The sequence below is a fragment of the Leptonotus elevatus genome, chromosome 8, assembly GCF_054856555.1.
Source record: "Leptonotus elevatus isolate MCC_2025b chromosome 8, RoL_Lele_1.0, whole genome shotgun sequence".
In the NCBI taxonomy this organism is placed as follows: Eukaryota; Metazoa; Chordata; class Actinopteri; order Syngnathiformes; family Syngnathidae; genus Leptonotus; species Leptonotus elevatus.
Genome location: NC_141246.1, coordinates 2738585 through 2752879, shown reverse-complemented (window position 1 = coordinate 2752879; position 14295 = coordinate 2738585). Strand labels below are relative to the sequence as shown.

General features: G+C 42.2%; 4 protein-coding genes across 8 annotated transcripts in view; 1 reads left to right on the top strand and 3 right to left on the bottom strand.

Moving 5' to 3' along the window:
* Positions 1–266, bottom strand: part of LOC147169218 (complement C3-like) — a 27476-nt gene extending 27210 nt beyond the window's left edge. For 3 of the 4 annotated variants that reach the window (XM_086083699.1, XM_086083702.1, XM_086083700.1), the window contains exon 1: positions 168–248. In XM_086083699.1, the coding sequence (XP_085939825.1) occupies positions 168–233 (66 nt within the window). In that variant the 5' untranslated portion in view covers positions 234–248. Of the gene's footprint in view, positions 1–167 lie in introns of all 4 variants that reach the window. The other variant, XM_086083701.1, reaches the window with a different exon arrangement.
* On the bottom strand, positions 168–7723 carry yju2b (YJU2 splicing factor homolog B). The gene is made up of 10 exons (XM_086083706.1): positions 6275–7723; positions 5700–5740; positions 5572–5625; positions 5407–5489; positions 4966–5021; positions 4826–4886; positions 4614–4756; positions 3371–3543; positions 2904–3042; positions 168–1713 (listed from the first exon to the last, which is right to left on the bottom strand). The coding sequence occupies exons 2-10, from the start codon at positions 5700–5702 to the stop codon at positions 1412–1414; spliced, it is 1014 nt and encodes a 337-aa protein (XP_085939832.1). The 5' UTR covers positions 5703–5740; positions 6275–7723; the 3' UTR covers positions 168–1411.
* On the top strand, positions 7078–11350 carry LOC147169216 (transcription factor IIIA-like). Its single transcript, XM_086083705.1, has 2 exons — positions 7078–7663; positions 8729–11350. The coding sequence occupies exons 1-2, from the start codon at positions 7190–7192 to the stop codon at positions 9284–9286; spliced, it is 1032 nt and encodes a 343-aa protein (XP_085939831.1). The 5' UTR covers positions 7078–7189; the 3' UTR covers positions 9287–11350.
* wdr83 (WD repeat domain containing 83) lies at positions 9537–14295 on the bottom strand. 2 transcript variants are annotated; one of them, XM_086083707.1, is made up of 10 exons: positions 14069–14295; positions 13794–13911; positions 13597–13717; positions 12882–12987; positions 12758–12806; positions 12549–12675; positions 12206–12273; positions 12004–12112; positions 11808–11922; positions 9537–10968 (listed from the first exon to the last, which is right to left on the bottom strand). In XM_086083707.1, exons 2-10 carry the CDS (start codon positions 13894–13896, stop codon positions 10801–10803), a joined length of 966 nt encoding a protein of 321 aa, XP_085939833.1. In that variant the 5' UTR covers positions 13897–13911; positions 14069–14295; the 3' UTR covers positions 9537–10800. The 2 variants fall into 2 exon arrangements, with proteins under 2 accessions (XP_085939833.1, XP_085939834.1); XM_086083708.1 differs by having other exon boundaries at positions 13794–13908.

Sequence of the window (14295 nt, the reverse complement as noted above, 5' to 3'; positions counted from 1 at the left end):
GAAACACAGATGCTGAAATGTGATTGGACCCCCCCCCCAAAAAAAACGGATCTAAATCCATTAACTATTTGGATGAATACGGGTCCGTGCTTCTGATCATGTTTAGGGCTTTGCTAGCCTGGCCCTGACCGCCCACCACTGGCATTAGCGTTAGCGTGTTAGCTCACCTTAAGCCCCCCTCGGAGACATTGCACAGGAGGCATAAGAGTATGACCCAACATAGAAACCTCCATGGAGCCATGGCGACTTGAGTGGACTGTGATCCCCACCAGGTTGGGGACTCGACTAGTATAGGGCACCAGGGCACCAGGACCCCGCCCCCTCCCTCCAACCCTCCCCCGTACTTTCGCACAAAAGTCGGGAAATTAGACTAGTTTGGTAAACAAAATGTTGGACTTTGATTCCGGTGGTGAGCTGATACTGTTTGGCTTCTTTTTTTTTTTTTGCACGGTACCTCTGTTACCTTTTATTTGGGGGAAGGCGTTTATTTGTTTATTTGAGAGGAGAACAATTTGAGAGACATTTAATTGTATGCGTCTGTGGAAGATTACTTTAGTTTTTTTCCTGAGGGTAAAATTTTGGTAAAGGAAGGATTTGTATGCATCGTGTCTGAGAGTCAATAAAGCTTTGGACAAATTTATGTTCGGAAATCCAAACAATGAACATGCAACATGAGTTAATGGCAGAAAGCCCAGAACACAATTACACAATTGTGACTTTACCTTTGCACAAGCTGGGTTTGTTTAAAGTACAAAGTGCAAAACGTTTTTTATATATATATATATATATATATATATATATATATATAGTTCAATTGTCAATATTTATGTTGCAGTGAAAATGAGACATTCAGGTAAAACTTTACAATACAATGTTTTGAAAAAATTTGCTAAAATGTGTTATGCTGGGCTTTATGTTAAGCGTGCCAATTATTCGAGGATTTGATTTTGTGGCCGGATTCGGTCCCAGTTCTCCAGGAATAGATGGTTCACTGTGGGTGTTAAATTGCATCATTTTTAAGTAATATTATTACTCACAATAAATCAAATTAATTCTGAAAAATTAAATACATCTATTCTAAAAAAAAAACAAAAAACATTTTGAACTAAAGACACTGAGAACTGTCATGTGTCAAATGATTTTGGACATTTATTTTTTCGTCCTGGTGAACACTCCATTAGGTACACTACATCCAAAACATCAGTCAATTTGTTTTGGTTTTTAAAACTGCAAACAGTTGACCATTTTCGGGAGTTAAAAAAAAAAAAATCAATGGGAGCAAAAGTTATTAGGACGTCCTGTTTGTGCTGAAGTGTCACCAGCGGCCAGACGGAACATACCGGAAGGCTGGGGAATTCCCGCAGCCTGCCGGGAAGGCGTCATTCATTAAGTCAGCGTGGTTCACTTGCCGTCAGTGACCATGGTCCGAGTCCGAGTCGCTGTAATTGGGCACCAAGGAGCTCCAACTTGTGTCCTGCTCAGTAGTTCCGACTTCCTGCGCCGCCGTCGACTCCTGGGGTTCCAGCTTCCTGCGGATCAGGGGGGTCCGTGAGGGACCCAGAGCTTTTGCCACGGCCGCCTCTTTGCCCTGCAGGCCCAGTTTTTGGAGCAGACTGCCGGGGGTGGTTGTCGTGGCGCCGCCGCCTTGAGTGGCGCCGAACCACGAGCGTGAGGAGATCTCCTGACGTTTGTTGCGTTGTTTGTCCTCGTAAGCTGTGTGGGGCCACACAGGGTTCGGCTCAATAACGTATTTGGGGGGCTGAGCATCAACTTTGAAGTTCAGTCAAGCATAATTTTATATATACTGCAAAATCATGGCTTTTTTTGTTTGTTTTGTCCTTGTTTTTACAGTACAGTGGTGCCTCAAGATTCAAGTTGGTTTTGTTGCAATTCACCCAAATCATCTTTTCCCATTGAAATGAACGGGAATCCAATTATTCCATTCAAGGTTCCCCAGTGCTTTTAAATAAGGAAACTAACACAAAAAGATTGAATATTACAAGAATAACTGAAAACTAAGGAGAATCTTGACACAGTTTTGCATTAAAAAAAAAAATCTGAATATAAATATAAATAAAAAAGTTGCATGTTTACAAGAAATCACAAAAAAAAAATCTGTCAGATATGAGGGAAAAAATCTGAATATGACAATGTTGAATTTATCAAGAAAAAAATCTCCTGTAATGTTAAAGGAACAAAATATCTATATTTTTTTAGATATATTAGATTAATTATAATCCAACGAAAATGAAATAGGATTTTAGTCATGAATAAAGTCAAATTTTATTTGGGTAAAGAGATCATCTTAGGAGAACAGGGTAAAAAAATTAGGAAAAAGCCGTATTATGAGATAACATTATAATGGATTAGTTTATTTTAAGGTATCATGGAAGTATAAATGAAAAGAATAGAGCATTTTCTAGAATTATTAAACGGAAGCCTTTTGAGAGAAAAAGCCATCATTCCAAGAACAACCATATTTTTTTCCCCCCCATAATTATTTTTTTTGGGGGGGGGTGTTTGGTGTAGAGGGGGGGGGGTTTGCAGTGAGTCATTATATTTTTTGCTATACAGACTGTGAACCTTAAAGTTGATAGGAAGGGAAAGAGCTTCACGTTTTATTAGTCAGGTCTATTGCAGCCATGTTGTGACATATTATATTTGATATATTTTGTCAGTTCCTCAAGTATTTTTGCTGTCTGTCCTTACACTGTACTCCGCCCAGACACAATAGCCAAAATGATATTCGTCAAACTAGCATCGGCCATCCGTCTATTTTATAAGGTTTAAACCTGGCAGCAATCCGACAAAATTTTGGAGTTTGACCTTGTAAAAATGGCCGCGACGAGCCTAAGCCGCCTCTAAAGTAAATTGTGATTTCCTGCGTGTTTTGGAAAACTCACAGTCTGGCGTCTGCAAGCTGAGCAGCGCCGCCAGCTTCTTGTCCTGCTCGCGCTCCGGCAGCAGCGGTATGCTCAGGTTGGTCCTCGCCCTCACTGCGTCGTCCTTCTCCTCCTTTTCCACCATCACCTTCTTCTCCATCTGCGGCGTAAAAGTACAACCGGTGAGCTTCTTTTGGACATGAATAGTGCTTGACCACCATTTTGGGGCATCAATAGGCAAATACAAACCACAATAGGCTAGGTGTCCATTAATTGTGAATTTTGCTATTCGCAGCAGAGTTCTTTCCCTATCCTTCAATACAGTACTGTAATGCCCTCGAATGTGGGCAAGGAGAGACGCAGTCAACCCATGCACTTTCAGCCATTTATTGAATGGGAAAAACTATCAAAACACATAACGAGGACGCTTGCCCCATCAAGGTACACATCCAACACACAAAATACTACAGTGCGTACGGTGGTTTTACCCTGAATTTCCTGCGCAGGGCGCTGTTGAGCTGGAAGTCGTCCTTCCATCCGGCCTGGTGGTCCTGCAGCTCCAAGAGTGAAGGAAGAGCCTTGTTCAGCTTCTCCTTGTCTTTCCCACCGTGGTCCAGCTTGAACATGGCGTCCGTTTCCAGCTTCTCCTTCTCTTCGCGCTCTGGTGTGTGTGTGTGGGGGGGGGGGGGGCGGGACACATGCCCGCCATATTCATGTTTACTACTTCATTTTGTCTTTCCTTCTTTGCCTTTACCTTTCTGACATCTTCCCTCCTTCCATACATGTACTCTTTCCTTCCCTGTAATTGTTTGCTTCCTTCTTTTCTTCTCACTATTCTGTCATCCTAGCTTACTTTCTTCTCTCAATCTATTTCTGTCCTTCCTATTCTTTTTCTTCTCGCTGTCCATCTGTCCTTCTTAGTCCTTCCTTCCTTCCTTCCTGCCTGCTGTCTATCCTAATTTCCGTTCATCCTTGCCTCCTGTCAACTTTCTCCTTCCCATCCTCTACCACTGTCGTTCCTCCCTTCCTTCACTAGTCCTCTTCCCTTCCCTTCTATCCCTCCATCTTCTTTTTGTCATTCCGTTCTTCCCTCATTCGTGTCATCCTTCCATGATTTTCCGCTCTTTTCTCTTTATTTTCTTTTTCTTTCCTTCTCATCTCTTTTTCGTCCTACATTTTTCTTTCTTTCCAGCTTTTTTTTGTAAACCTGCTGTTCTCCATTCTCTTCTTTCCATTTTTTCCTTCTTTTGTCCTTCACTCCCTTACTCCCTCAGGTTTACACTGTCTTTCCTTCACTTTGACATTTCTTTCAGTCCTTCTGTGCCATGTATCTATTTTCCTATGTTCCTTTCTTGGCTCTTACCAGCAATATTTCCTTCTGTCTTTCTTTTTTTCCCTTCCCATTTTCCTTATTTAGTTTCCTCTTATTTATTTTCCTCCCCCCCTTCTTTTCCTCCCTAATTCTCCAATATTTTTGCTGTCCTTCCTTTTTTCTTTCCTTCCCATGTCTGTTGTCCTACCTTCCCTTCTTCTCACATTGTTCTGTCTTTCCTTTCTTACACACAAAGGATAAAGGGAGGAGGAAGGAAGAAAGGATTTCCTTTCTTGCCCCCTCCTTCTCTCCTTCCCATTTTTCTGCCATCCTTCCTTTCTTTCCTCCTCCCACCTGTGTTTCCTTCACATGCTCTCAACAAGCATGTCAAACCATTGTAAAAAGTGCCACCCAAGTACCGGTGGTGAGTATCTGCTCGTTTTCAGCCATGTCCCATCGCTCCTCCTTCCTGCTGGCGCCAGTGACGATGACGTAGTCGCAAGCGGCCGGGTCCGTCTGCATTTCGATGTAGTTGATGCACAGGTGGCACTTCATACGGAACCTGCCAAGAGGACGGATTTGAATCTCGATTGCAGTTACGACCCACACCGCAGTCCTCAATTGTTCTCACCTGTAGATGGGCGTGGTGAAGTAGTTGCCGACTTTCTTCTTCTCCGCATTGTACCGGACACCTGAGCAATAACCAAACCCTGGTGACTGAGCGAGTGCAGATAGAAAAATAATCACAACAATAACATAGTGGATACATACCCATGCCGATGTGGTTCTTGCAGCCGTCACACCAAATGTTGTACGGCATTTCAAACCTGCACACATTTTTCAATAAAATGTATTCTTATTATAAGAATGTTGAAAGTGACATTTTTTTGTGTTTTTTTTTAAGAATAAAATTAATTGGCATTTGTTTTGGAATTTAAAAAAAGTAATTTTAGAATAATAAACATGTTTTTTCCCCCTAAGAAAGACAATGTAATATTAGTATAACAAAGTTCATTTTTAGAAAAGAGTTGTAGTATTTAACGGATGAAGTTGTATATTTTGGTGAAAAATATGTAATAAACTGACACCTTTTCAAGAGGGGAAAATAAATTATTAAAAAATATATATATATTTGGGGCAGTAACAATGTGAGGTGACCTTATAATAATTATAATTTCTTAGTACAAAAATTGCCTTTAGTTGTGTACAAACCTGATGATGAGGATGCCCTGGGAGAGCTTCCTGGCACGCTCTCGCAGGGCGTGTGTTTTGTGGTAGCCATTGAGAGAGCCATGCTGGAGGAGAAACAACAAACAAATAACCAACAAAACTCACAAAACAACACATTGTGGGGGAAAGCACCATCATCTCACACACCTTAGCCGGATCGAAGTCCGGTGGGTAGTACTTATTTGTTCCTTTTCGTTCTCCCTGCAAGACAACACAAAAGTGTTTGTTGTGTTGGAAAACAACAATGCTTGAATGTAAGGTGATGCCCATCTCACCATTTTGGCGACGAGACCTCTGCACGGCTCACAGAGTCAGTCTATGTTGGGAAATAAAATAATGAAATACATATGAATGATATAGTGAGTAAAATGGTGCCTAGAAAGGTGCTCTGGGGTGCACCTATAACGACAACAAACTCAAAGTATATCTTAATACAGATTATGAACAAAGTGTAACACGTCGTATTATACAAATACAGGGTGACTACTGAGTGTTTTCAACTGTATATGCAGATTTGTCTCGTATAAGTGCATTTCTCCCTTTGGCAGCACAGCAACTCAAAAGTTAACAATAGCAGATAGGAATAGCAACGACGGCGTTACTTATCTTAACAAAATGTGTAATGTATGAGGGTAACAATAGTGATATTTAACACAACGCAACACAAATGAAACGGTTTATCTGGAGTGTAACGTCAAACCAGCGAGCAAAGTGAGCTAACATGCTAACACACGTCTCTACGTGATTGCGACGCGAATACAATCTTATTTCCGAGCCACACACCGACTTGTACAGCTTGTTAATGTGCAACTTTCAGGTGTAACCTTAAATAGTAAGCTCAAATACTTACAAGTGTTAGTGTAAACACACAGGCGGGCGACGACCAGCGGCCACCAGAGATGTTTTGTGGAACTGGAGAGCGGAGCGGCTAACTAGCTTTAGCTAGCTCAAACACACGACGCCCTCTAAACGTCACGAGAAGTGCCTCAATAAAAACCCGAGGCAGATTTGGGGAGACTTTTCATACTAGGAGTGCGTTTAATTTTACTGAAGTAAATGCTAAAGTTTTACAAATGCGAACATTTTGAGTGGGCTTGTAGCTGCCGTAAATTGTATATTGTCGCAAATGTGAGGATCCTAAAACGGTGAAATTCTTGCGCTTTTCAAACCATACATTTAAATATGGTAGGCCTAAATGATTTGTGATAACGTGATATAATACAACGTGATATAATAAAACTAATCGCAGACACGTAAAATGTTACTTTTAATTTTAGTAATAACAAGTTTGACGACGCCGTAAATTGGTGTATTGTCGCAACTCCGAGCGTCCCCAAAACAGTACATGCGGGTGGTTGTTTTTTAAGAACTACGTCAGTGACGTTTTAGTAGTTGTGAATGGGCGAGATTTTGACAAAATCAAATACCAGATATCAATTTTAATGATATAAAGACAGTAACAAATTTACATTTCTTGTTTTAAAGCCATTACTCGCCGTTACAGTAGTAGATAGTGTGTGGATTAAAGTGTTGATTATGGTTGAGAGAATTCATTTTATTGTATAAATAATACGATACGTTTACGAAAAAACTCTCTTCTTCACAAAACATCTCTGTTGCTGGGTGTGACGCACTTCCGCAAAACGTCATCCACCAGAGAATTGTGGGAAGATATGGCGTCCAGCGACAACGTGTGACAGTCGCAAAAGAGACTGCCATTGTTGATGTAACAGCGACTGGTTCGAGTGGATCGTAGCCAGAAACGATGGAGGTAGACGCGCGGTCGCACAGGCGCTACATCTGCTCTTTCACGCCGTGCACGGCGGCTTACAACAAGCAGTGGAAGCTGGACGCCCATCTGTGCTCGCACACGGGCGTCAGGCCGCACGCGTGTCCGCAAGACGGCTGCACAAAGTCCTTCCTCAGCCCGTACCACCTGGCCCGCCACCAGCTCATCCACAGCGGCCTCCGGCCCTTCCCGTGCTCGGCGGAGGGCTGCGCGGAAGCCTTCGGCACCAACTCCAACCTCGCGCGCCACATCAGCCGCGTGCACGCCGTCAAGTCGGAAAGCAAGCCCTACTCTTGCACGGCGGACGGATGCGACGCCGCGTTCAAGAAGCACCAGCAGCTCAAAGCCCACATGAGCGAGCGCCACACGCACTTGCCAGCCTACGCGTGCACGCACGACGGCTGCGGCATGCGCTTTCACTACCCGAGCCGCCTCAAGCGACACCTCAAGGTTAGTGAGTCACAGTAAACTAGAGATGGGACTTTTGACACTGAGACTCCGCAACGTGTGTCAGCCGAGTGAGACAGACCGCTCGAAACAATGTATCAAAAGCCCGGAGCAACCCTCCGTGATCACGTGCTGATGACGTATGCGCGCTAATGAGATACCGGAAATTACGTAACTGATTCAAAATTTTTGGCGCGGTGTCAGCTGAAGCCGAACACAATAGAGCAAATATTGTTCTTGAATAAGAACTTGTAAAACAAAAAAATATAAAAAGTTGGGCACAAGCACAATTCCCTCATGTAGATATTTGCTTCACTTTATGTTCACCTGGAAAAGTTAGTTATTCGGTATGTTTCCAACAAAAGTACTCCCACAATGATGCATTTAAAGTTTCCAATTATGCATTATTTTTTTAAATCGTGTGTAGAAGATACAGGCTTGACCCAAGTATTTTCCACCGAGTTGCTATAAGCGCTTCTCCAAGACCCTCAGTCTTCATCTTCCAAAGACTGATGTTGAAATACTTGTCATCTGGCTTCACAGCGCACTCGTGTCATATCCAAATCATGTTTATAAAAATCGAATGAGTAACAGGACATCACATTGAACCATAGTACTGGTACAGTGTCAAAATATTGTAACACTTCCATGTGTACCTGAATGATCATTAGACAGACACAAATGTTAGACTGAATGTACTGGTGTTATGTTGGAATATAAATCAATCAGGCGAATCACTTTGAATATTATAGCTGCTATGACTCCAGCTGACCACCAGATGTCACCGGTACGCTCTATCTTATGGGGCTTTGAAACTTCGACTCTTTTTCCAAATCAATCAGCCGAAAGCCTCAAAAGCTTCACAAGGCTTCATTGTCCCATCTCTACAGTAAACCCCCGTTTTCGCTTGAGACACAACTTTAGTAGGTGAAAATTAATCCGTGAGACTATTTGTACAAACCAGATAGCGGCAAACTACTAACGTCAGTTTTTTTTTTTCTCTTAACACACATATTTATACTTATAGTTAAGTCCAGAACGTGAATACTTTTGCCGTCTTTGTCCAAGGTGCACCAAGGCTACCCCTGCAACCACTCGGGCTGCGCCTTCACAGGCGCCACCTGGACAGAGTACGTGAGTCACCGCAAAGAGCAGCACCAAATCAAAGTGTTCTGCCAGGACTGCGGTAAAGCTTTCAAGGACGCCTGGTTCCTGGAGCAGCACCGTCACGTGCATGCCGAAACGCGGCTGGTGTACCGGTGCCCGCAGTGCGACCGCTCCTTCACCACCACCTTCAACCTGCAGAGCCACCTGCAGTCCTTCCACGACGAGCTGCGACCCTTTGCCTGCGACCACCCGGGTTGCGACCGCACCTTTGCCATGAAGCAGAGTCTACGGCGGCACGGCGTCGCACACGACCCGCAGCGGAAGAAGATGACGCGGCCCAAGAGGTCGCTGGCGTCGCGGTTGAGCGGATGCAGCGACAAGGTGGCGAAGAGGACGGTGCCCAAGCCCGGGAGAAGCGCCGAGCCGGTGGAGCTGGTCAATCTCTTGCAGGACACGGCCCTGCTGGGTGGACCTCCTCAGGAACTGTCGGTGGCACTGGCGTCGCCTCTTACATTGTAGATCAATTATTAGCTCATTCACTGCCATTGACGGCTATAGACGTCAACAAAATCATTTGAACTATTTCTATTAGTTTAACATTTTTTCCACTTCACTTAAGAGTATGAAAACCTAGAAAAAATTGTTTGTGAGTAATCGTGAGTTAACGGCTGAAGTCATGCGATTAATTACAATTTAAAAAATGTAATCGCTTGACGACCCTAATTTTAACCCCCCCCCCCCCCCAAAAAAAAAGATTATTTAAAAAATGTCTAGGTTTTCATACTCTTAACAAAAGTGAAAAAATGTTACACTAATATAAATAGTTCAAATGAATCTTTGGCGTTTATAGGCATCAATGGCAGTGAATGAGTTAAGAAGTCAGTTAATATTCCAAATATTTCAGATTTTCGCACGTTTCGTAGTATGCATTGTATTATTAAATTATTGGAGTTGATTGGCAAAAATAAAAGTGTTGTTTTTCATAAAATATATTTTCCCAATTAATGTAATGTGTTAAAACTAAGGAGCGATGCCTTTGTTTACATTTATAGTGCGTTTGCACTACAGGAGCTTTACAGTACACTGGAACCTTTGGAGGAATTAAGCACAAAACAAGCAAGTTCTGCCTTGCAGGTGTTCAACAGTTGACAGAAATGCTTTTTAGTGTTTTCACCAGCTAAGGTTAAATTTATGTGTCTGGCTTATGCGCTAATGTCCCTTTGGCTAACATTAATACTGTTTACTGGCTGGTACTTTGGCTAATGCTTGTTTTATGTTTACTAGCTAATAATTAAGATGTTTAACTTGAGTAAATGTGTTTAATACTGTTTTCTGGTTAATAATTGTTTATTGGCTGGCTAGTGTTTAGAAGCACATTCACCAGATGATATTGCGTATTCACGTTTACTTTCATGGTCACTGGCTAACGTATATTAGCTTATTCACTGGATACTGATTATCGTTTATTAGCATGTTGTCTAGCTAATAGTTAGCGTGCCCACAGGCTATCAATTGTTTATTAGCTTGTTCACTGGCCAGTGGGTGCTTAGTAGCACATTCATAAGCTTACCTTATGTTTAATATGTGTTTTCATTTGCTAACGCAGTACATTTATTAGTGCGTTTGCTGGTTAATGGATGTTCAGTCTAGTGTGTTCACTGGCTAACACTTAAAAACCTATTCGCATGTCCACTGGCTAATCCGCATTATTAGCAATGTATCAAACTTTTAAATTGATGAGACAGGGGAGTTATGTAATGGAGGGTTTCCTTGGAAATCATCAAAATAAAAATAAATTGATAACGTGTTTGGAAGGCAGGTACTTTAAAATAAAACAAAACCTTGGATTAAATGCATGTCACATGACCAAGTATAAGAGTGAAAATGTTCCAAGCTTCCTCCAAGTCTTTCTTGCTCTTAATGATAAAAAAACGAGTTAGCATCCATGCTAATCTGTCGTCGTGGTTCATTTTAGCAGTGATCCTATTTTACAAAAAATAAATGCAAACGTCCAGATGTGTTGAATCGGTAAATCACGTTTCCATGGCATCATTGGCGTCGTTTCCGTCGGGATCTTCCGGTTCGGACGCCCACAGTTGTACGCGGCCCTCGCTGGCGGTTAGGAGGCGCGGCTGCGTAGGATGGAAGGACAAAGACTGGACCACCGCTTTGCCCACGAGAAGCTTCAACGACAAACAACCCTGATACGCAGACAGAACAAAAATAAAACAATATTTAGGCATCAAAGTCCACAAGTTACACATTCACTGGATAACATGTGCACTCAATGAGAACATCGTGTTTGTAAACATGTGCAATAGCTAACATGGTATTCTAATTAACGTTAACTAGCATGTTCACTGGCTAACAAAATATGTTTATTAACATCTTCATGACTAACCTGCTATTTTCATTTGATTGTTCACTGGCTCAGGTTGTAGGTGCTGTTTAGCTAATATGTGTTTGTGTGTTGCTAATGGCTAACATTTTTAAAAGCATGCTCACTACTAGCTAAAATGTTAGGTTTTGTAGCATGGTCACGTTCTGTTTCATTTTGGCTAGTGTATATTTATTGTATTTTGTGTTAACTGGCAAATTGGTAAGTATGTGCTGTTTAGGCTATTGTGTGTTTTTTTTTTAATCTGTTGTTCACTAGCTGACATTTTCGTTAGTATGTTTGCTGGCTAACGTATGATTTTAGCCTGTTCACGGGCTAGCTTGGTACGTTTTGTTAACGTGTTTTTTTTTTAGCATATTCACAGGCTAATGTGGTATGTTTATTAGCTTGTTCACTAGGTAAAGCAATGCTTCTTCTTTTTTTTTTTTTAGCTTATTCACTGCTAACATGTTAATTAACACGTTCCCTTTCAAACGAGTATGTTTGTTAACGCGTTCACTGACTAAAGGGGCATCATCTCTATTGTAAATGATATGTTAAGGAACGTCTTCACTGTCTTATACATGTCTTTCATTTACTACGTGCTAAAAAAAACACGAGCACACAGTGTCACATCTTCCAAGCTATTGTTCTGTTTCTAACCTCCACCAGGTCCCAGAAGTAGACATGTCCGTCCTCGGAGCAGCTTAGTACGTGAGTGTCTTTGCAGGACAGACAGCATTCCAGCTTGTATCCCTCCATCTTGTGTCCCGTGTACCTGGCGCCAGGCACAAACACACAACTCAAAAGATAGCCGCCGCCTTCACTGAGTCTGCATTCTAAGATGGACGCCACTCACTCGCCCAGCATTTCTCCTGTACTCTTATCCAGGAGTCTCACTGCGGAATCCAGACTGGAGCTGAGCGTGCACTGGCCATCCTGACTGAAGCATACGCACGTGATGGGACCTGAGCAACAACACACACGCATGACACAAGCGGCAAGGACACGACAACAACAACAACAACAACAAAAACAAGACAACGAAAAAGATGTCTGACTGTTGAGGAAGTCCACGTGAAGCTCTCCCATCCTCAGGTCGTAACGTCTCACTCGGCCGTCCACGGATCTAAACGCAATCATCAACCACAACAACAAAAAATAAAAGTCTCAGGAAATCCTTTTTTTTTTTTTTTTTAACCAAAAATAGTTTTACTTTTATTTTTCAGCGGGTAACTTTTTCACACTTGACAAGATAATAATGTTCAAACTTAAAGCTTCTACCCTTAATATTATGGCTGCTCCCGATAAACCCGGGTCTAACAGATGATTATTATTTCCTACGAGAAAACTAAGCATTATTCTAACTCTCCCTAAAAAAGTACGCGGTGCGAGGGGACCAACCCGGTGAGCAGCTCATGTTTGGACACCTTCAGGCTACTGACGCTGTCTCGGGCCTCGTCCATAACTTGGATGGGCTCGTTCTTGCGGGACCTGGTGTCCCAGCAGCGCACCGTCCCGTCCAAGGAGCCTGAACAAGACCGGGATGCTCTGATCAACCAGCGGCCATCGAACGCAACAGAACAACCGTGTTGCGTTTTTGTTACGCTTACCCGACAGGATGACGGTGGCCTCCTCGTTGAACTGCACACAGTTGATTTTCTGCATAAAGGAAGGATGCAAACAAAATGTCAACGGAGACAAAGAGAAGAAGAGGGAAGAGAGGTGCAGACAGACCGCGGCGTGTCCTCGAAGTTTGCGAGCCACCTGACCCGTGGCCACGTCCCACAGGATCACCGTTTTATCAGAACTGCACGAACAAATGTTGCTGTTGTCAAATGACCTGCACGCACAAACAAGACGATAACAACAAAAGGCAGTTAGTTCATCAGAAATAAAGAAGTTCACTTATTCACAAATTCAAAAAAACTTTATTTATCCTATTAGCATGTTCATTAGTTGACATATGTTTTTTAGTGGGTTCATGGATTAAATAAAATAGATTTGTTCATGTTTATTATCTTGACATTATTGTTGATGAGCGTGTTTCACTTGTTAATGTTTTTTTTAAAGGTTGACTGGGTAAAATGCTTTTTTTGGATAGCAATTAATATTTATTAGCACGCTCACTGGCTAGCGCTAACAATTTTTCTTAGTTTTTATTTTTTTTTTTTTTTTTTTTTAGAATGTTCACCGCCAACAATTAGTGGGCTTGCAGCTTAATTCTTAAACACCATTAGCGCTTTCACTGGCTGCCGATATATATATATATATTTTTTAGCATGTTCAGTTGCTAACTAAGTTTACTAGCTTGTTTACTGGCAACATTGTATATTTTTTAAATATTAATCAGCGTATTCACTGGCTAAAGATACATGCGTATCGTGTAACACTTTTTAAGTAGGTGGTGTTATTTTGCACTATGACATCACATTTGACCATTGATGCTCACCCATCAGCGTCCAGCACCTCGTACCCGTGGCCGCTGTAAGTCTTGAGCAAAGTCCCACGGCTGCCGCTCCACAGCTTCAGAGACTTGTCACCACCGCAGGAGAGCATGTACTGGCCATCCACTGAGGCACAAACGACCACAAATAAGTTAAAGGAAGAGGAGGAGGAACAAGACGAATCAATATTATAGATTATCACCATTGAAGCGCACTGCTCTGACAGCCGCTTGATGACAGTCGATGGTTCGGAGAAGATGTTGAGGAAGCTGAGGGGTCTGAGGTTTGGGGCGAGGAAACGACATGATGCATTCAACCTGCTGGGAAGATTAAACAAAAGCCAGAAAAGATCAAATTGCAATGTTAACAGTAAACATTTCATTGAAGTCAGTGGTCACGTTGTTGGAGTTAGGGCACAATCAAACCAACATTCGTTATCTTACATTTGAAGAAAACAAGTTGCAGTTTTGTACTTACTCAGGCGTGCCAACCTTAATTATCGCCTTGAATTTAATAGCTGCGGCCGAAGATTTTTAACGCAAAAAGTACGTGAATCGTGGTCATACAATGCTGTTTTTATTAAAAATTACTTTGATTGCGCCAATTTAGACATTAGTACGATTAGAAAAAAACGCAACACAACAAACGTTTGCCCTAAACTCTTACTTCCGCGGTTGATGAGGACATTTCACAACGTCATTTCC

Bases quoted from the DNA above. Each gene is read 5' to 3' on its own strand.
- LOC147169216 (XM_086083705.1), top strand. From the start codon at position 7,190: ATGGAGGTAGACGCGCGGTCGCACAGGCGCTACATCTGCTCTTTCACG. The intron at 7,664-8,728 runs GTTAGTGAGTCA...TCTTTGTCCAAG, and splicing joins GCCTCAAGCGACACCTCAAG to GTGCACCAAGGCTACCCCTG.
- wdr83 (XM_086083707.1), bottom strand. From the start codon at position 13,896: ATGTCGTTTCCTCGCCCCAAACCTCAGACCCCTCAGCTTCCTCAACAT. The intron at 12,988-13,596 runs GTGAGCATCAAT...TTGTGCGTGCAG, and splicing joins GAGGTGCTGGACGCTGATGG to GTCATTTGACAACAGCAACA. The intron at 12,113-12,205 runs GTCAGACATCTT...GTTGTTGCTCAG, and splicing joins TCACGTGGACTTCCTCAACA to GTCCCATCACGTGCGTATGC.
- yju2b (XM_086083706.1), bottom strand. The intron at 5,490-5,571 runs GTGTGTGAGATG...TTTCTCCTCCAG, and splicing joins CGGACTTCGATCCGGCTAAG to CATGGCTCTCTCAATGGCTA. The intron at 3,544-4,613 runs GTACTTGGGTGG...CACACACACCAG, and splicing joins CGAGCAGATACTCACCACCG to AGCGCGAAGAGAAGGAGAAG.